This window comes from Ochotona princeps, unplaced genomic scaffold, assembly GCF_030435755.1.
Source record: "Ochotona princeps isolate mOchPri1 unplaced genomic scaffold, mOchPri1.hap1 HAP1_SCAFFOLD_255, whole genome shotgun sequence".
Taxonomy (NCBI): Eukaryota; Metazoa; Chordata; class Mammalia; order Lagomorpha; family Ochotonidae; genus Ochotona; species Ochotona princeps.
The window spans coordinates 114,573-136,934 of NW_026701838.1; the positions used below are offsets into that span (position 1 = coordinate 114,573).

Consider the following 22,362-nt stretch of genomic DNA (forward strand, 5'->3'; position numbering starts at 1 on the left):
CGCCTCCGTGGCTTAGACCTACCATGGTTTGGTCCTTTCAAATCACCCCAAAGAACACACGGTGGCGAGCCACTGGTCCAAGCTCCTGGTTGCCCCCCTCAATGGGTCCCCGTGATCTCGCCTGCTGTGCCCTTCGTGGGCCCAGCTGTCCCACTGGCCCCCTTGCCTCTGCCCAGAGCTTCCAGGCCTGACCTGTAGGCTTGCCCTCACCAGCGGTCGCCAGCCGACACTCAGGTATGCAGCGGCCAGCGCTCTGCCAGCCTCTGGGTGGGGGAGGTGGTCGCTTGGGGCGGGATGCCCGCTGTCCAGGAGCTGGAGTCCTGGGGCTCAGGGTGGAGACTCTGCCCCGGGCCAGGGCAACCAGTCCAGCTCAGCCGTGCGTGCCGCACCCAGGGCAGATGATCCTCCACCGAGAGGCCAGGAAGGCAGACATCCACCCCTCCTGCAGCCAGGTGTGTGTCCCATGGCAGCCTTCCCGAAACATAGTATGAATTTTTAAAACTTTGCTTATTTTTGTTTCTCAAAAACTTTATAATGTATTTTTAATTTATTTTGTAATGTCTTGTTTTTAAGTATTGCTGCTATCCTTGTTAATCTTCCCACTGTTTTTATTGCTGATTTATTTTGTGAAAGTTGTACACTAATGTCGTTTTACGTCAAAATCAAACGTAAAGAAATCCTAGTTGTATTTAATGTGGTCATGGAACCAGCTGGAAACACAAAGCAAACAGTGACTGCACAGCAGGCAAGAGCCGGAGGTCAGGTTCATTTGGTTACATATGCAATAAACTCACAACTTTACACTGGCGGTGTCTGTCGTTCTGCCATGGAAATGAGACTGCCAGCTGCAGCTGGTGGCCAGCAGTACTGGGGAGTGTCTCGGGAAAGGCGTGGGACAGAATGTAGGAGAAACAAAGAGCAGCTAATGCCACGCCGCAGCACCACGGGCCTGTGTGCACGCAGGGTGCCCAGTCCACACACCCACCACGGGCCTGTGTGCACGCAGGGCGCCCAGTCCACATGCCAACCATGGGCCTGTGTGCACGCAGGGCGCCCGGTCTACACGCACACCACAGGCCTGTGTTCATGGGACTCTTGGAATCCTTTTATGTCCCAGTTCCACAGAGATCTTGCAAAGAGATCTTGCTGATCTCTTTGTTATTGTTTTTTTTTTTTTTTTTTTTTTTTGGAAAGGCAGATTTACAGAGAGGAGAGACAGAGAAGGACCTTCCGTCCACTGTCTCACTCCCCAGGCAGCTGCAGTGGCCAGAGCCGAGCCGATCTGAAACCAGGAGCCAGGAGCTTCTTCCCTGTCTCCCACATGTGTGCAAAGTCCCAAGACTTTGGGCTGTCCTTGACTGCTTTTCCAGGCCACAAGCAGAGAGCTGGGTGGGAAGCGGGGCTGCTGGGACAGGAACCGGCATCCATATGGGAGCCTGGCACATGCAAGACAAGGATTTAACCACTAGGCTACTGCACTAAGCCATTGATCTGGTTTTATGCTTGCTTATTTCTGCCAGCTTTGGATTTAGTTTGTTTCTGTTTATCTAGTCCCTGAGGGGTTATATTAGACTGTGAGATTTGAAACCAGCAGTTCAGCCCTGGTCAGGCCTCTTCTGGGAGCCATGACTGCTGTGTCACAGGAAGAGTGGAGGCTGGGCCCAGCCCCGCCATGGGCCACACGCATCTTGGCCGCTGGGCCTGCAGCTGTCCATGCTCAGCACTGCTTTCCTGGCACCCATAAGTTTGATTGTGTTTTTTCATTTTGATTCATCTCCAGGTATTTCTAATTTTTCTCAGGATTTATCCTTTGATCTCCTGGCTGAGGGAGTCTGCTCGATTTTCACATATCTGAATTTCTTAGCTTTTCTCTGTGACAGCTTTCTAGCTTCACTCCCTGTAGTCAGAGGAAATACCCGTGTTTGCAGCGTTAGTGAGCTGAGCTTGCCGCGTCCTCTGCTGCAGAACACCCCGCAGGTGCTGGACGGCAGCACGAGCTTGGCTCCTGGTTGTGGCTACTGCGGCCATTTGGGGAACGGGACATTTCTGTCTCTCCTAACTCTGCCTTTCAAATTTAAAAAATAAATTAATTAAAGGCTGAGAGAGAAGAGCAGAGCTGCCATAGTTCACTCTGCAGATTGGTTCTGGGAGCTGCGAACTCAGTCCTGGTGTCCCGCAGTGGTGGCAGGGTCCTGTGAGAGTCCTGGTTCCCAGGCAGCGGTAACTGGGGGCACAGCATGGACTGATGGGGTGGGGGGAGTGGCTGCCGGCACCCAGCCTGTGTACCACATTCCCAGCTCTGTGCCATCTTAATCCGCTTCTCCATGAATGCAGAAGCCCCCGGGTGAGTGCTGGGTTGAACTGGCACACAGTGTTGCTTGCTAAGGAAGTGAGCCCCAGCACCTGTCTTGGCCTCAGCTTGCTGGAGCGTGGGATGCTGACGTCTGGTACTGCACGGCTGCGCCCCGGACATCAATCCTTTTCAGGAGGGGCCTCTTAAGGTCTAAGTTTGGGTTTCCAATTCTGTATTCAGATGTGGGGTCTGCACCCATCTTTTCTTCAGATGGACCAGGGGAAGGGGCAGGCAGCTCACCCTGCAGTTGCACAGCCCAGGCCTGGCGGGCTCTCTGCACTGGGCTGAGTCATGCACTCAGCTCCTTCTGCTGCACTCTGATCCTCCTCGGGCACCTGTACCCCGATTTCCACAGTGCGAGCATATTGAAGATAGAATTGCTCGAGTCTCACGTCTTCGCTGCTCCAGTGACACTTCCTGGAGGTGAATTCTGTTCCTTTGAACGTTTCTTCAGATTCCTTGTAATTTTGTTGTTGAAATACAGAGCATTAGGAAACCGAGCACCTCCAGCCAGTGGGGCAAGCGGGAACCTAGCACCAGCAGCAAGCCTGTGGTCACTTAACCCTGCTCTGAGCTTCTCTTCCTTTCCCTCACCCCTACATCTACAGCTGCTTCAAGTCTCAACTTCTCGGGCTAGGACCCCGGCTGAGGCGACCCCGGCCAGGTCGCTCCGGTGGTCCCTGTTCCCATGCCTGCCCTCCCACCATCTTGATGACTTTTGACTCGTCTGCACCCTAGAAGTACGAAGCTGTTTCTGTGTCCTGGGCTCTGTCAGTCTGTCACGCATGCACGGGCTTGGACCTGGTCCTTGTTGATCTGCCTTAGTCCACTGGGCTGCAACTCATAACTGGGTACTCCAGGGCAGCGCACGGTCAGCAAGTTTCTCTTGCAGTTCAGCCACCTGGAAAGCCAAGGTCAAGGTGCTGGTGGCTTGGGACCTTGTGAGGAACGTCTTCCTGGGTCACAGCTGCCACTCATACTGCTATCAAGTCACGTGACAGGAGCAGGGAATGTCTCCCTGGGGCCTCTGCTGTAAGCCAATAACTCCATCCGCATTTCACACCTAATCCCCTCCTCAGCCCCTTCCCCTCAGGGTTTCACACAGCCCAGGGCTCACTTCCTACACCTCACAGCCCCGGGAGCCCTCTTGGGAAATGCAGCCACAGTTGGCTCAGGGCTGGGGGTGTCGGGACTTGGCTTTGCTCACCCACAGCATCAGGTCACAGGAAGTCATCAGGGCCCGAAGCCAGGAAGCTCCTCAAGCTGTGCCGATGGGACAGTCGGACGGGCCCTTGGGTGCTTGGCCTGCGCGGTGGTGGCAAGTAAACACAGATGCAGAACTGGCAGCTTGTTGGTCCAGACAAGCCATGGTAGGCCGACCTGGAGGCATGGCAGGGCATCCTCTGGACAGGAGGGGAAGGAATGTCCAATAGGTATGGTGGTGCAGGGACCAGGCTGTGGTGCCCAGGAGGACCCATGTCCATCCTCCCGCAGGGCTGGCAGGGCCCAACCCTCAAGAGCTTCCACTCCAGTGTGCATCTGCCAGCCAGACCTTGTTCTGACACACTGCTCCCAGGGGCCAGTCCTTGGCTTGGCTAGGGCCCGAGAACAGCAGCTTCCTCTTGTGGAGCTGAACTCGCACACAGGCTTGTTGCTGCCACTCCCCCAACGGCCACAGTGACACATCATGTGCCCTCAGATTTCAGCCAAACAGCTGTGTCCGCTTCTGAAAAACAAAGGCAGGTCTTGGTCTCACCCACTGTAGAGACAGACACCTCAGCGAACTGACACTCCCGGAAACTGGAAGAAAAGATTCCAACTGAGAGAGTGAGCCTTCAGGCCCTTGTTCCCCCAGAGCACAGTAACAACTAGACTGGTGGAAACATTGACCGGTGCTCCGGCTGGAGGGCCCCAGCGCCCAGGGAGATGCCTTGCTCTGTCGCGGGCCCATCTCCCCTGGCCCCACCCCATTCCCGCTCCCTTCTGCGAACACGGCACATACGAGTCCCGAGCTGCATGTCACATGCTGAAGAGCTCTGCTGGCAGCAGCCTGGAGGAGCAGCATGCGCTGGCATGCAGGACTGTGGATGGCAGGGTGCAATGCAGCAGCCACGGCGCCGGGAGAGGGTGGGGAATGCTCAGAGGAAAACCAAGGCCCTTGGGCCCAGTGCCATGGCCTAGCAGCTAAAGTCCTCGCCTTGAATGCCCCAGGATCCCATATGGACGCCGGTTCTAATCCCGGCAGCTCCACTTCCCATCCAGCTCCCTGCTTGTGGCCTGGGAAAGCAGTCGAGGACGGCCCAAAGCCTTGGGACCCTGCACCCGCGTGGGAGACCCGGAAGAGGTTCCAGGTTCCTGGCTTCAGATCGGCGCACACCGGCCGTTGCAGCTCACTTGGGGAGTGAACCATCTGACGGAAGATCTTCCTCTCTGTCTCTCCTCCTCTCTGTATATCTAACTTTGTAATAAAATAAATAAATCTTAAAAAAAAAGAAAACCAAGGCCCTTTCCAGAGCTGTAGCATATCTGAGAGAACTGGAAACAAGGTCTTTGTATTTGTTTACAAAGATGACCTGGGGAGGAGGGAGTGAGCGCTCCTGCAGGTTGCAGGAACAGCACTCAGGAGGGCTGGCATCCCAGGCGCGGTGCTTGCCCAGCTCTGCCTCAGCCCTGGCTTCTGGGCCCGGAACTCAAGTCTTCACACTGGGCTGACTAGAAGATGCAGCAGCTCCTCCACAGAAGGTCACAGGACACACAAGGGAATAAGAAAGCAAAGTCCACTCATTGCCAGAACCAAAATGCCACCGACAGCGCTGCTTCGAGTCCTAGCTGTTCCACTTCCAATCCAGCTCCCTGCTGATGGGCCTGGGAAAGCAGTGGAGGGGGGCTCAAGCGCTTGGGCCCCTTTACCCACGTGACAGACCCAGATGAAGCTCCTGGCCTCAACCTGGCCCAGAGCCGACCATTGGAGCCATTTAGGGAGTGCACCAGTGGCTGGAAGACCTGTGAAAAAGCCTTAGGTTACCTAGGTTCAGTTATCTCATAATAACCAGTTATTCTGTAATGAACAACAATGTTGTACATGATATGTAATTTTATCTGCCATTTTTTTGTACATCTTAAAACTGTGAAAAGAACCAAAGGGAAATATGGAAAACCAACTAGAGGAAATGGGAAAACACAGTAAATAGGTGACAATAGTCAAACAGAAATCCTGGGGCTGAAACATTCCGTGGAGGGCAGAAGAAAGGAATCGCTGAGCATAAGACAGTTCATCCAGAATTCAGAGCAAGAAGCACAATGAGGGAAGAATGGCCAGGGTTGGGCAGGACTCCTGGGATGCCGATGTGACCAATGTGTGTGCTGTTGAAGGCGGGCGAAGCGAGAGAGCAAGGGGCAGGAGGGTATGAAGACACCAGCGTGCCAGTGGGAGCGAGCACAGATCCCCAGCTGCAGGAGGGAGGCAGAAGCCCAGGGGAAGGCAGAGGCCCCAGCAGGAGGCATTGTAGTCAAAGTGCTTGGGGCAGAGAGCGCCCGGAGCAGCACACAGGAGGAGCGGCAGTGAGCGTCCACACGGGTGTCCCACCAGGAGCGCCCACGCGGGTGTCCCACCAGAAGCCCTAGGGCCGCGGCAGTGCTCAGAAAGGCTGGCTGAGAATCCTGCACCTGGAAACACTGTCTGCCAAGGTGAGGGAACAATGAAGACATTCCCAGGGAAGTAAAACCCGGGGCAGTTCACTTCCGCTGGAGTTGCTCCACAGAGCGAGCTGCGGGGAGGTGAGGGCACGCGGTCGGTGACCCCAACACGCCTGAAAGCGCCCTTTCCTGGCGAAGGTTCAGCAGCAGCGCAGACTCTCAAGTCAGGGCAGCTTTGGCTTCTAAGTCCACCAGTGATATTCTACATGGCTTAAAAGACAAACGCACAAAAATAGCTACCCACATACGTTTTAAAGGTTTCTTTTTATTGCAAAGTCAGATATACAGAGAGGAGGAGAGAAGGGAGCTCTCTCTTTGGGCCGTCCTCCGCTGCTTTCCCAGGATACAAGCAGGGAGCTGGGTGGGAAGTGGGGCCGCTGGGATTAGAACCAGCGTCCATATGGGATTCCGGCACTCTAAAGATGAGGACTTTAACCACTAGGTCAACGCACCGGGCCCCAGTTACCCACATATTAATATACAACATAAAAAGTCACTGGTGACAACATTTACAACTGGGAGGGGGTGCTGGCATAATGGTACAGCACACTAATCCTGCATTGGCAGCCCTTATGGGCACTGGTTCGAGTTCTGGCTGCTCCACTTCCCATCCAGCTCCCTGCTTGTGGCCTGGGAAAGCAGTCGAGGACGGCCCAAAGCCTTGGCACCCTGCACCTGCGTGGAAGACCTGGAAGAGGCTCCGGGCTCCTGGCTTCAGATCGGCTCAGCTCTAGCTGCACTTGGGTGTGAATCAGTGGATGGAAGATCTTCCTGTTTGTCTCTTCTCATCTCTGTATATCTGACTTTTGAATAAATACTTTAAAATTTAAAAAACTACAGAGTCTACAGGACAGAACTGCAGGGAGCAATAACTACACCCAGGCTATAATCCTTGCAGGGCACCAGTCATGGACGCTCGCTCCAGGGCTGATCGGGAGCTGCGCCTTGCTGCTGCCCCCCAGTGTCTCAAGCGAGTATTACACTGACTGCCTGCAGCAGGGAAAGGGGAGTCCTCAGTACTGCACACCTTTGGCTTCCAACCCGTCATACCGTCAGCCACAAATTAAACCACTGTGAGTGGGGGCCAATTGGAACCATTTCTCTCAAGAGCCTATGGAGGGCCCAGCGCCGTGGCCTAGTGGCTAAAGTCCTCACCTTAAACAAGCTGGGATTCCATACGCACCAGTTCTAATCTCAGCAGTCCTACTTCCCATCCAGCTCCCTGCCTGAGAAAGCAGTCGAGGACAGCCCAAAGCCTTGGTTCCCTGCACCCGTGTGGGAGAGCTGGAGGAGGTTCCGGGCTCCTGGCTTCGGATCGGCACAGCACTGGCCATTACGGTCTCTTGGGAAGTGAATCATCGGACGGAAGATCTTCCTCTCTGTCTCTCTTCCGTATATCTGACTTTCCAATAAAAATACATAAACCTTTAAAAAAAAGCCCATGAAATATTCTCCAGAACCTGTGTAGCCTACATTAAAGCTAGAAAACAAGCACTAATAATATATTTTTAAATGCTGAGCTCATACAATGCTTTTTCCATTTGCAATGCAAGAACTAGAAACCAATTAACAAACTGAAGGAAAACTGGATAGTCTACAGATGTGGAAACTGATTATAGATACCCTCAAACCTGGGGCAGGTGCAATCTGTAAAATCAACCTGTTTGCCAGTGGGCAACACAGCCTGGAAACCTGCCCTAAGGAGAGGAAGCTGCTAAGCAGAACAGCGACGACCAAGAGCCACAGAGAGAGGCACGGTGAATACCACTGCTGCCTCCCTGCAAGGCGATGTCTGTGTCAACCTCAGAGTCATCAAGTCATCATACGGTCACTTGGGGAGTGAATCATTGGACAGAAAATCTTCCTCTCTCTCTCCACCTCTCTGTATTTCTGACTTTGCAATAAAAATAAGTAAGTAAGTAAATAAATAAATAAATAAATGTATTCTATGGTCCAGGTGCAGTAGCCTAGTGGCAAAAGTCCTCACCTTGAATGTGCTGTGATCCCATATGGGCACCGGTTCTAATCCTGGCACCTTGGTTCCCATCCAGCTCCAGTTTCCTGCTTGCGGCCTGTGAGCCCTGCAGCCTGAGACAGCCAGGGTTCAGGGGAAGGCAGGGACTGCTGCTCTGGGTGTGGTGGCCCAGCTGAGCGCCCTACAGCCAAGCACAGGGCTGGCCTCCTCATAGAAGCCCAGCACGGCCCACCAGGCCAGACCTCTCAAACTCCAGTCCATCCACCTGCTGCCACTCAAGAGTGCTTGGGGACTGTCCCCACGTCTCCACGTCAGGACCAGACATGCACGAGGTGCCCTGCCCGCCAGCTGCTCTGCACCGCTCTTCCTTGCATCACCCAGTGTCCCTCGGGGGAGCCCTGGGGGACACCGCTGCAGCTGCAGAGCTGAGCAAGCTGCAGCAGAGGGGACCCTCCCAAATAAGACACGGCAGACCCTTTTATAAAATATTTATTCTAAAAAAAAATCACACTGTACAAATTTAGATAGAACATTCTTGATGCTCAAGATTTATAAAAATGTGAAGTTAACAGAAGGACTAAAGCTGACAAACTTCTCTTCTTTTTTTTTTAAATTAGGGAGGAAAGTGGTCCATGAGGCACACTGACAGCGCCTACGAAACAGCCAAGAGCCGCGCAGGCGGCCGGTGGCCCGTGGCCGGGGCTGGCATGGGCTCCACTGGGTTGAGTAAGTCCACAATAGCTAAGGAAGTGCTGCCCACGGACAGCACAGCGCCGCTGGCCCACGCTGACACACGCGAGCCCAAGGCCAGCTTCGCCCGGTGGCCAGCAGGCTGTCCCCACGCCCTGCTGCCCGACGCCATGGTGGTTTACTGGGGCTGCCGCAGGGCCACTGCGGCCGTTATTCCTCAAGGGGATTTTAAAACACATATGTGCAACCCGCATCCCCACATGGGGAGGAACACCATAAAAAGAGCCACAAAGCAGCTCCAGACGGGGAAGCCACGGCCCCGCCACTCCTCAGGACACGGTGCTGTGACCCTGCAGCTCCACCCCTCGTGGCTTCAGGGGAGCGAGTGAGCAGGCGAGGGCTCCCGACCATCAGTCATCCACAGCAGCCTGGGAGCCGGGGTGGTCACAGCCACGGGTGCCAGGCAGGGTCCATGCGACACAGGTTGTCCAGGCTGTTGGCAGCGGCCACTAGGGTGTTCACCTTGCTCTCCCCGCCCTCGAACTGGGCCAGGTTGTGCAGGCGGGTCATGACTGCCGTGACGGCCTTCTGCACCAGGGAGACCAGCTGCTGGCTGTCCATGTTCTCGGGCTGCCCTGCGGCAGACAGCGGCGACGAGCTGTCCTCCTGTGTCTTCTTGTGCCACGCGATGATCTCATTGTGGAGCACCGTCTTGAGAATGCCGTCCACCTGGGGGAGGGAGACACGACATGGCCCAGGCAGAGCCAGGGAGCATCCAGAGGGGACCCCCACTGCCGGGGCAGGAAGGGCAGCAGGTGGCGTCAACAGCACCAGCCCCTCACCATGGGGCCTCCTGTGCACTGCCCAACAGCCACTTCCACAAGCACAGTGTCACGTGATGACGCTCACGGAAAACGCAATTCGAGGCTATGTGTGCTTTGTGCACGACGGTGCAGGTACCTGACCCTCTCCAGCAGGCCTGTCACTGCAGAGCCAGGCCACATGTAACACAGAGCCTGCCATGAAGCCAAGGGCGCTGAGGGGGATGCTCGGCATGGCAGGGCACTGCACGGGATGCCCACGGCCTGCACTGGACTGCTCGCTCGGGAGCCCTGGGCAGCAGCTGCTGGCTGGGTGTCTGTCAAGGCAGCCCAGTCTGAGCTCCAGGCTCCTGGCTTGCGCCAGGCCAGTACCAGACCCCAGTGACATCTGAAGCATACACTGGTGGATGGGAGACTCTCTCTCTCTCTGCCTGTCACCCTTTGCCTTTCCCAATAAAAATAAATAAAACTTTAAAAGGATTTAAAGCGGGCTGGCATGGTGATATAGCCTGCTAATCCCCTGCCGGCAGTGTTGGCATCTCATCCTGGCATCTGCTCCTGCCTTGGCTACTTCAATTCCAATCCTCCCCTGCCTGTGGCCTGGGAAAGCAGCAGATGACAGCGCCAAGCCTTGGGACCCTGCACCTGTGTGGGAGACCTGGGAGAGGCTCTTGGCTCCTGGCTTTGGATTGGCTTAGCTCTGGCTGTTGTGGCCACTTGAGGAGTGAACCAGTGGTGAAGGGTCTCTCTCTCTCCCTCTCTTTGTAAATCTGCCTTTCAAATAAAAATAAACAAATCTTTTTTTTTTTTTTTTTTTTTTTTTTTTAAGGAGCGTTGGTTTGAAGACTGTCAAGAAACTTTCTGGAGAACCACTGGTTTCTGATGCCTTTTCTGGATGTCGAGGCCTCCCTGGAAGTGGGTCATGGGAATACACAGATAACTGTCTCCAGAGTACGGGCCTCCGACCATGAGGAATGAGACTCGAACCCCAGCCTGTGTCCTGCCACACATAAAGAGGCAGCCCACCCCCAGCCTCAGCACTGCCTCTGCAAGTCAGGGAGTGTGATGAGAGCAGCCAGGGCAGTGCCAGGCAAACAGCGTGTGGGCAGCCCCATGCTAACCGGGGCATCCAGGGCACCTGGCCTTGCACTGTATACCTCAGGTCCCTGTGTGGCACGCCAGGGCCAACAGACGTGCAGCAGCAAGCACTGGGGACAACAACCTGGCAGAAACTTCTAGATCTCTTTACTCTGTGAGCATTTCAATCTGCCTAAGGAGCAGATGCCCGGACTCCAGCCCCAGCCTGCGCCTGCCTCCCACTGGCACCATCGGCCCCGCAGCCCACGCCCACTCTGTAACGGTGCTGCCATGACTCACCTTGAAGTTGGGCTGGGCGCAGCACCATGCCATGGCAATCATGGAGGCAGTCAGCGGGCCAGACACCCCAATGGTGGTCAGGAACTCGGAGGCGTTGGGGGTGAGGTGGAAAGGGACAGGGCGGTTTTTGTCTAGGTCCCCAGTCGTGTCGTTGATGTCAAATCGGAAGTAGGCAACGTTGAGCTTTCCGGTGTCCTAACGTGCCAGAGAGATGTCTCAGAGGTGCCGGCCGCAGGACGCAGCTGTGGCAGGGGCAGAGCCGGCTGCACGGGCCACTCACCTGAGCGATCTGTAACATCTCGGGGTTGAGTCTGTTCAGGTGCAGGATGAACTCGGCAAAGCCGATGAGCGCGAGCTGGATGGTGAACATCTTGCGGAAGGTCCAGTAGTCGGTGGCGTTGGGGAAGGTGTACAGCGCCCACTCCTTGAGCATGCTGTGCAGCACCACGTTGCTCTGCACCTCCTTGAGGATGTCTCGGAGGACCTGCAACATGCACAGCCTTGCACCCCCTGCAAGTGCCGGGGGCATGCTGCTGCTGCCTGAGCCCACAGGAGCACACAAGAGCTCCCCAGCCTCTCTCGGGGCACCCCAATCCTGGGCTGCATGGGGGGGGCCTCATCTGACAGGAGCACCCAGGAAAGCCACTTGACCAACACCAACAGCTGTGTCTCCAAGCCAAGCCGTGAAACACAAACGCTGCCTGAGCTGCACGGAGGCAGACAGACCCAAAGCTGAGCTCCACCCGGGGACCTGCATGGTTGGCCAGCACCACAGACTGAGGGAGCCTCACAGGAGCTCGCGCAGTTAGCTGGGCCCCCAGCCAGCCAATCAGAAAGGGCTCAAGGTCTACACCACCAGCTGGCTGCACACCACCACGGGATTGTGGCCATCAGTAACTCACTTCCCCGCTGCCTTCCTCTCCTACACACAGAGAGCAAAGCACCGCAAGACTGCAGAGAACACCCCATCCACTCCTACAGCAGCCACACGTGTGCCCATGGACACGTGCTAAGACTCTGAATTTACTCCCTGGCTGCACACTGCCCACCCAGGCAGAAGCCCCATCTCCCACACACAACAGGTGCAGGCTAACTCTGCTGCTAAACAGACCATGCTGGGCCTTCACAGCACACACCCAGGAAAGCCAAAGAACAGAGCGGCAGATTCAGAGAGCACTCTGACGCGCAGACCTGCCTGGCTCTGTTAGTCACGCTAACAAATCAGGAAAACATGGCCAGTACACAATTCCTGGCAGTCAGTTCTATCAAGAATTCTTGGAACTGCCAAGACAAACCATCCAAATTAAAGATGAGTAGAAGGTTTGCATGAACATTTTCCAAAGGAAACGCACAGCCAGGCAGGAAGCACAGGCCATGCCTCTCACGACTGCTCCCACATGACTGGTAGGCCAGCTCCTCCCACCTAGCATGCCGTCCTGAGAAGATGCTCAGAGTCACCATGAACTCCACTCCTGGATCCATGTCGAAGGGAAAGGAAAACACGGACTCCCACACCGGCAGCATCAGCCATGACTCATCTCTAGTTGCCTAGGGGACTGACCCAGTGTGCATATCCATGCACCAGGTCATTTCAAATGAAGAAGAAATGGATCCTGATGCACTCCTTCTTCCTCTGAGGAGAGGCAGCCCTGGCAGCCCCGGCACTACCAGGAGCGCTTCCACGTCTGGCTCAGGAGAGAGCACCAGGGAGTGGCCGGCCTCAGGCCATGTCTTCCTGACGTGATGCGGAAGCTCTCTGCAGGTCGAGGATGTAGCAACACCAGGGAATGACAGCCTAATGAAGAGCAGGAGGAGGCCCGAGGTGCCAACGTTGCCGGGACACCCTGACTGGCCTCGCTGCCCCTGGCACGCCTCACACTATGGAGCCCTGTGCTCTGTCAGCAGAACCAGAGAGGGCTGTGCAGGCAGTGTGCACTGCAGCCTCCCGAGGACTCCCGCAAACACTTGGGTCACCACGACCAGGTCATGGCCCAAGCCACACAGGAGTCTGCCCCAAGTCCTAATCAGAACATGGGGAGCACAGCACGCCCAGGCAGTGCTGTGGCAGAGAGACAGCCCCCGGGACCCAGATGAAGGGAAGTGGACTCCAGGTAATGTGGGGCTCATTCTCTGTGGTTGCTTCCTCTCGGGGTATACCGAGGACCACGTGGCAGCGACTCAGCTGGTCTGCAGAGCCTGGAGGCCAAGGCCCCTCTGTCCAGAGGTGCCTGGCTGCAGTGAGCCCATCATACACTCTCCCACTCTATTCCAGAGCACAGCACAGATGTGCCCCAGCTGGAGCACTTCCATATGACTGTGTATGAAGAACTATACTTTAGTAATGATATAGAAGAACTAAGCGGGGGTGGGTGGGTGGGAATTGAATTGGGGCTGGGATAAAGGAAATACCTGGAACCTATGGAACTGTATCATAAAATGATAATAATAATAATCAAATGTAATAAAATGGAAAGAAATAATGTATTCCCCCCCCAAAAAAAAGAAATGCTGTGTTTGGTACGTGTTCTTGTTACACTCAAGCAATTTTATTGCACTCACTGAAAATTCATTCTGTTAATTACAATTTATAGGGGAAAAAAATCTGTATTTTAAAGAAGGGATTCTGGTTAAGATTTGGTCTTTGCTTCCAGGCTGTTGCTTTTTCATCTCATATCTTTTGCACATTGTTTTCATAGTTTTTGTGCTTTAGTTTCATAACAGCACCTTGCATTGTGTTCTTGCAATACAAACACACAGTGTGTGCATTTCTTTCTAAGTTTTTTTCACTAATAAAAGGAGTATTTTCAAGAAAAAAAAGAAAAGCATCTCCAGTGGCACCCTCGGGGGCACAGGGGACCCCAAAACCACAGATTATAGAACAGGTTGAGTTTCTGACACAGCACAACCCCGCTCTCCCCCCAACCACTACCTGACTGCAACAGTGAGGATACTCAGACATTCCAACCCCCTCCCCCCCAGTGGCTGGGCCAGCATTACCGCACACCAACTGTATGTCCCCTGCAGCACTGCGATGCGATTCAACAGCCCCAGGATCCTGCTCATCACCACCGTCCCTGCCAGGCCCCCAGGAACAGAGGCAGCACCTGCACTTTCCCCTCATGGAAAGACACTAGTGAAGGAGTCATGCCAAGCCACACAGCAACAGCAGCACACAGCCACTGCCACAGTCAAGGCAGCATGAGGCTCACTGACTGCACACTGTTTGCATGCTTCTCCCCTGGCAGTGACCAGGGTATGTGCAGAGCCGGCCAGGTCAGCTTACTGGTCAGCCTGAGGGACAGTGAGAAGCGCTGACACACACACTTTCCCCACCTGCCTGTGGCCAACAGGCACCCTATCAGACCCTGGGGTGCAAGTCCAGCCTTGGGCCCGTTTCCACCTGCAGGTAACACTGTCCCACATCTCTGTTGCCCAGCACTCTACACTGCATAAGAACTATGCATGGCCGCTGCAACACAAGCCAGCACCGGAGGCTCGAGGTGAGGGAGCCCACCCCAGCCCAGTGTGTCACTGCTGAGGCTCGAGGTGAGGGAGCCCACCCCGGCCCAGTGTGTCACTGCGGAGGCTCAAGGTGAGGGAGCCCACCCTGGCCCAGTGTGTCCCTGCTGAGGCTTGAGGTGAGGGAGCCCACCCCGGCCCAGTGTGTCACTGCTGAGGCTCGAGGTGAGGGAGCCCACCCCGGCCCAGTGTGTCACTGCTCTTCAGCCACTTGTACACCCTCCACTGAAACAGGAGACGGTGACAGCATTTCCTGCCCTTGACCTCCACAATGACAGCACCACACAGATGACCAGGAAGGGGCCGACAAGGAGGCAGTGGGAAATCACCTGGATGCAAAGGCACTGGGAGAAATCCCAGAAGACAATCTTAGAAGTATCTGTACTTCCTCTGAATTCTTCAGACAACTTGGATGGAACTCCCACCCAGGGAAAAAACAGAAGTGCCCAAGAGTGCTCCTGGATATGTGGAAACGCTGGGTGGACCCAGGGGCAGAAGAATGGAAAAACAGAGCAGGCATGCCAGGCAGGCTGGGGGTCCTCAGAGAAAACAGCGTCACGTCATGCCAGTGCCCCCGCACAGCGTCAGTGCCTCCGTAACTGACAAGGATGCACTGAGCCCCAGCCTCCCACAATGCATTCATTCCTGAGGAAAACTGACAAGAAAGCAAAGTACAGCTGAACCTCACTCCCACTGAGCTGTCAGCAGGTGGGTCGCACGCACAGGACGCTTCACCTCGCACAAGAGGCTTCTGCCAACTGCCTGCAGCTCCCGGGAACCCAGCCTGTGCCGACTGCCTGCAGCTCCCGGGAGCCCAGCCTGTGCCTGGGTTCCAGTAGTGCTTCTGCCACCTTGCTCCTCTGATGGCCCCGCCTGACAGGCCACCACAGCAACACAGGGCATCATAACTGAACGAGGACCCAACCTTGGTGTCTATGGGGTCAGACTCAGGACAGGTGTCTGCTTCCTAGAGCTCAGTCTAGGCCTGCTCTGAAGGAACAGAAACTCCCAGCAGACACTGGCTCTGCAGTCAAGGAAATGCAGGTGGCCACAGGCCACCCCAGCCTTGTTGCTTCCACGCCAGGGGGCAGGGAGGGGGCGTCTCACCTGCACCAGTGCCTCCTTCATGGCAGTCCAGTTGGACACATGCCATGCGCACTCCAGGAGCAGGTAGGGGTTGATGTGTCCTTTGGACTGGTCGTACTCCGTCAAGGCCTCCCACTGGTTCAACTCTTTTGAGCACCTGTGAGTTTAGGTAGTCAGGGAAAGAAGGGCTCAGTTCTCAACTCACAGGTGCAGCCATGTTGCCGGGTGGGGTTCTCCATTTACTGGACGGAGGGGAATTCCTACCCTCAGGTTCACTGCCCAGACACATGTGATGCCAAGGGGGGCTGAAGCCAGAGACTGGAACACAGTCTGGGTCTCCATGTGGGCAAGCAGAAACCCACCCACTAGAGCCACCCCCTTTTCCTCACAGGATCATCCTAAGCTGGGGGCTGCAGTGAGAAGTGAATCCAGGCCCCTGGATGGGGATGTGGTGGCTCAAGTCCAAGGGGGAGAGGACAGGATGTTACACAGCCTGTTTCCCTCCTAGGGAAGACACAGCGTGGGTGCTGGGCAGAGATCCCACTGCAGGGACCCACCTGCTTCCAGCAGCCCAGGCAGCCCACCCCCACTGAGGGCCTAGGAGCCTGCAGCATTGCAGCTGTGGCTGAATCCTGCTCCTTGTGTGCGGCCAGAGAGCAGTCCCCTCTGAGAAGGTCTCCCACGACTGTCACAGTGGACCATGGCTCACCGGATCCAGTGGTCCTCCCAGAGCTGGTACTCGGGGAAGACGGCCGGGGATGCGTTACTCCGCTCGTGTTCCTTCTTGGCTTTATCCATTGCCTTTTCATATGACTCCTGTGCCTAAAAACACAACAGATGCTCTCAACCCACTGCTGAGAAACTGCAGCTGTTTTCTGATTGTTTTTACTGCCTTGGCTCAACTGTTTGGGACAAGTGAGGTCACAGAGCTGGAAGTACCTCCTCTCTCAGACCACGTGACCCCTGCACCCTTCTGCATGAGACCCCATGTGGCATGGGACAGAACCACTTCTTCAGGTTTCATCAGGGTGGGGGCACAGCGCCATGCCTGTATGTCCAAGGCTGTGTCCTGCTGCTGAGTGCCACGTTTTCAACAGTGGCCCATGCTCAGGGAACAGACAGATCTGAGGATTCACACACTCAGGGGCCAAACGCAATCTCCCTTCTGGTTCCAACCAAACAGCAGCCGCAGGTGGTAAAAGCCACACTAACATCTAGGGCTACAGAATTTGGGATGGTTCGCATGCTTCTCCCCTGGCAGTGAGGACTTGTAGCATGGCCAGGGTATGTGCAGAGCTGGTCAGGTCAGCTCACTGTCATATATAACTTTCTCCAAAACCGAGACTTTAACCAAAGAGCCTTTATGTGCAGGATTTATTGCATATTTGGTTTTATTTATATGAAAGGGATAGGCATACAGATTCAGATCTTTCTTCTGCTGGTCTACCCTGCAAATGCCCACAACTGGCAGGGCTGGAACTCCATCTCGGGCCATCACTTAAGGGCAGGACTTGAATGCTTCAAGCTGTGAGCCCTGAGCCGAGGACACTCTGTTGAGAAAGTGACTCAGCAGCCATCAGAGACAGCACCAGCTGCTGCCCCGCCTACCGCGGACACCTGCTCAAAGAAGCCATGCTGCTCATAAGCGATGGCTGTGGCAGTCTCCGAGTACTTGCAGTGCTTCTGCTACAGGCCAGCCCACATGTCCTCCTGCAGCAGGGAGTAGAGCTTGGCAAGGGAATCCAGGATCTCCTGAAAAGCACACACCATGGGCCTAAGCACATGTGACCCCAGAACCATGGCTGTCCAACAGGACAACGCCATGGTTCTGAGTTCCAAGTGCAATGCCCCCATCAAGGAAGATACAACCGACACACCTGCTGGGGTGGCGTGATGCACTCCTGCTCATAGAACTCGCCCGTCTGCTTCGGCTTCATCTGCAGGCTCAGGCCCTTCTCGAAGGCCTGGTGCTCCAGCATGAGTGTGGACTGCAGCCACAGGTTGTGCGTCTTGCCCAGGTACTTGAGGACACAGGGCCTGATGGGGATTGGGGGCACGCACTGGGACATGGCCTCCACAAAGCAGTTCAGCGCACTGGGCTGACAGTCACGCTGCACCTGGTGGCTGGCGCTGCACAGGAACGGGCTGATCTCCCCTGCCAGAGCCTGCAACCAGACAACACATGGGTTTAGGGGTCAGCTCAAACACTGCCAGGCACTGCCTCTCTCACAGCTCTCAGGGTTCACTGCTAGATCACAGAGCATAGATTCCTCCTTTGAAACTGCGGACAAGATCTTCCAAATCCTGAATCAGAACAACTGTCAACCAAGAATATTGTACCCAGCAAAGATCTCATTCGTATTTGAGAACGAAATCAAATACTTTCACAGCAAAGAGAAATTAGAAGAATATGCCAGCACAAAACCAGCTCTACAAAATCTCCTTAGAAATGCACTAATTCCAGAAAAAAAGGAGGTGAATCATAAGCAAAGATGGCAAACAGGACGATCTCCCCACTAAAGTCCACACAAGGAAGGGCAATTACACAGATATCAACACCCACAAAAACAAGTATGGCAGGGCAAAATCACAACCTCTCAATTTTAACTCTTAACACAAATGGCCTGAACTCACCAATCAAAAGACATAGATTAACAGAATGGATTATCAAACAGCACCCAACTATCTGTTGCCTACAAGAGACACATCTAACCAGAAGAGATTCGAAGAAGCTGAAAGTGAAAGGTTGGAAACAGATATTTCATGCCAATGGACGAGAAAAAAAGGCCGGGGTAGCTGTCTTAATTTCAGATGATGTGGACTTCAATCTGACACACATCAAAAAGGACAGGGAAGGACATTATATATTGGTGAAGGGACTGATCCATCAGGAAGTAATTACCATTGTGAACATATATGCACCAAATTCAAACGCACCTAGCTACGTGAAGCAATTACTCACGGACTTAAGGGGAGACATAGATATGCACACAATAATAGTGGGTGATCTTAACACCCCACTAACAACAATAGACAGATCAACAAAACAAAAACTCAACAAAGAAACAACAGAGCTCATACAAACAATAGAACAACTGGACTTGGTTGACATTTATAGAATTTTTTACCCTAAGGCCACAGATTATACATTTTTTTCAGCAGTGCATGGCACCTTCTCCAGGATCGACCACATGATAGGACACAAAGCAAACCTAAATAACTTCAAAAAGATAGGAATCATACCATGTACCCTCTCAGACCACCATGGAATGAAACTGGAAATCAGCAATTCAAAATGCCCCAGGAAATACAGAAACTCTTGGAGGCTGAACAATATGCTATTAAACGAACAATGGATCAGAGAAGAAATTAAAGATGAGATCAAAAACTTTATGGAAACCAATGAAAACTCTGACACAACATTCCAAAATTTGTGGGACACTGCCAAAGCAGTGCTACGGGGTAAACTCATCGCAATTGGAGCTCATGTCAAGGCTCAAGAGAGGCGCCAAATACAAGAACTAAACACACACCTCCAGGAATTGGAAAAACAACAGCAAAAGCGCCCCACACACAATAGGAAACAAGAAATCATCAAAACAAGGGAGGAAATCAACCAGATAGAAATAAAAAAAAACCATACACAAAATCAATGAATCAAAAAGCTGGTTTTTTGAGAAGATAAACAAGATAGACACCCCACTGGCCCGAATGACAAAGAAAAAACAAGAGAAGGCAAGAATTAACAGCATCAAAGATGAAAAAGGCAACATAACAACAGACACCGCATCCATTAAGGCCATAATTAGAAATTACTACAAAGCACTGTACTCCAACAAATCAGAAGATCACCAAGAAATGGAAAAGTTCTTAGACTCACACAACCTGCCAAAACTTAGCCCAGAGGCAACAAACGACCTGAACAAACCCATAACTGAAGCAGAGATTGAATCAGTGATTAAAGACCTCCCAACAAAGAAAAGCCCAGGCCCAGACGGCTTCACTACAGAATTCTACAAAACATTCCGAAAAGAACTGACCCCAATCCTCTACAAACTCTTCAAAACAATAGAAAAAGAGGCAACCCTTCCGAACTCATTCTATGAAGCCAACATTACCTTAATTCCAAAACCAGACAGAGAACTAACAGAGAAGGAAAACTACAGACCTATCTCTTTGATGAACATTGATGCTAAGATTCTCAACAAAATCCTAGCCAACAGAATTCAAAAACACATCAGACAGATCGTTCATCCAGATCAAGTAGGATTCATCCCTGGAATGCAGGGATGGTTCAACATTCGCAAATCCATAAATGTGATACACTACATCCAAAAACTGAAAAACAAGAATCACATGATAGTATCAATAGATGCAGAAAAAGTTTTCGACAAAATCCAACACCACTTCCTACTAAAAACCCTAACCAAGGTAGGCATAGATGGAAAAATCCACAACATAATTAAAGCCATATATGAAAAACCCAACGCCAGCATCATACTGAATGGAGAAAAGCTGGAACCCTTCCCACTGAGATCTGAAACAAGACAGGGATGTCCACTTTCTCCACTACTATTCAACATAGTCCTAGAGGTACTCGCTGAGGCCATAAGACAAGAAAAAGAAATCAGAGGAATCCAAATGGGAAACGAAGAAGTCAAAATCTCATTACATGCAGATGATATGATTCTTTATGTAGAAGAGCCAAGAGACTCAATACAGAGACTGCTAGAACTTGTACGAGAGTTTGGTAGAGTGGCAGGGTACAAAATTAATGAACAAAAATCAACAGCCATAGTGTATGCGAACAGCCCCAAGATGGAAAAAGACTTAACCAGCAAGATACCATTCAAAATAACAGAGAAAAGTATAAAATATCTGGGAATAAATCTAACCAAAAATGTAGGAGACTTATTCGAAGAAAACTACAAACTATTTTAAAAAGAAATTGAACAAGACCTCAAAAGATGGAGTAACATCCCATGCTCCTGGATAGGTAAAATCAATATCATTAAAATGTCTATACTGCCAAAAGCAATATATACATTCAACGCAATCCCAATCAAACTGCCCAAAACATTCTTCATGGAACTGGAAACAATGATCCAAAGGTTCATCTGGAAGCACAAAAAACCACAAATAGCTAGAACCATCCTGAAGAACAGGAAGTTAGCAGGGGGAATCACAGTTCCGGACCTCTGGACATACTATAGGGCAGTGGTTATCAAAACAGCATGGTACTGGCACAAAGATAGAGAGGAAGATCAATGGAGCAGAATAGAAACACCAGAAGGAAACCCACACAGATACAGCCAAATAATCTTTGACAAAAAGTCAAACGACAATCCAGGCAAATGGGAAGGTCTGTTCAATAAATGCTGTTGGGACAACTGGTTAATAGCCTGCAGAAACAAAAAGATAGATCCACATCTCTCACCATACACTAAGATCAAATCTAAATGGATAACAGATCTAAACCTACATCCAGAAACCTTCAAACTTTTGGAAGAAAATGTCGGAAACACACTGGAACACTTAGGGGTAGGCCCTCACTTCCTAAAAAAGACTCCAAATGCAGTAGAAATCAAGACCAAAATAAACAATTGGGACCTCATCAAACTAAGAAGCTTCTGTACAGATAGAGAAACAATCAACAAAGTAAAAAGGCAACCCACAGAATGGGAGAAGATCTTTGCACACGACATAGGTGATAGAGGGCTGATCTCCAGAATATACAAAGAGCTACAAAACAACCAAAATGTCAAAACAAACAAGCCACTCAAGAAATGGGCACGGGAAATGGGCAAACACTTCACAAAGGAACAAACCCAAATGGCAAATAAACATATGAAAAAATGCTCAAGTTCCCTGGCAATAAGGGAAATCCAAATTAAAACATCAATGAGGTACCACCTAACGCTAGTAAGACTGGCCCACATGAATAAAAGCACCAACAACACTTGTTGGCGAGGTTGCGGGGAAAAGGGATCCCTACTCCACTGCTGATGGGACTGCAGGCTGGTACAGCCTCTATGGAAATCAGTATGGAGAATATTCAAACAACTCAAATTCAACATACCGTATGATCCAGCAATAGCACTCCTAGGAATATATCCAGAACAATTGTTTTATGAGAAACCAACATGCACTCCTATGCTCATAGCAGCACAATCAGTAATTGCAAAAACATGGAAGCAACCAAAATGCCCATCAACAGAGGATTGGATAGAAAGCTATGGTTCATCTACTCCATGGAATACTACTCAGCTATTAAAAAAAAAACAAAATGCAGTTCTTTGTGGCCAAATGGGCCAAACTCGAAACCATAATGCTAAGGGAAATGAGCCAATCACAAAAGGTTAAATACCACATGTTTGCCTTAATTTAAGATGATATGATGTTATGTATAACATGTTATGTTTTGAATGTTATATGTTGTGTATAAACTAAATTGAAGTATAGGTGAGGTGGTCACAGAAGGTGGCTGGGAACTCGCATTTACTTTTAACATATTGGTTACTCATTACTATGTCAATTAATTCCATAATGATGTAAATTTTTGCTGATGGTATGTTGGAGCTTTCAATTGACTGGGATGATACTCTGCTAGCTCTGTCTTCAGACCAGAGAGGGTATACCTAAGAAGCCGTTGAACTTGACTGGACAATAACATGCTGGACTCTATGTTTGGTATATGCTTGCAATGGGGGAATCTCAACTGAACTTGAACTGTGGTTATGCAACAAGGTGGAGGAATCCACCATGGTGGGAGGGTTTGGGGAGGGGTGGGGAGAACCCAAGTATCTATGTAACTGTGTCACATAATACAATGTAATTAATGAAGT

General features: G+C 52.0%; 1 protein-coding gene across 1 annotated transcript in view; it reads right to left on the bottom strand.

Moving 5' to 3' along the window:
* Positions 1–9,034: 9,034 nt before the first annotated feature.
* The window catches only part of LOC131479467 (transformation/transcription domain-associated protein-like), a gene marked incomplete at its 5' end in the record, with an annotated part of 55,363 nt that continues 42,035 nt past the window's right edge, over positions 9,035–22,362 (bottom strand). Inside the window, 7 exon segments of the mRNA XM_058659982.1 lie at positions 9,035–9,443; positions 10,913–11,107; positions 11,193–11,396; positions 15,491–15,674; positions 16,227–16,339; positions 17,135–17,269; positions 17,395–17,682. Coding sequence (XP_058515965.1) covers positions 9,159–9,443; positions 10,913–11,107; positions 11,193–11,396; positions 15,491–15,674; positions 16,227–16,339; positions 17,135–17,269; positions 17,395–17,682 — 1,404 coding nt within the window.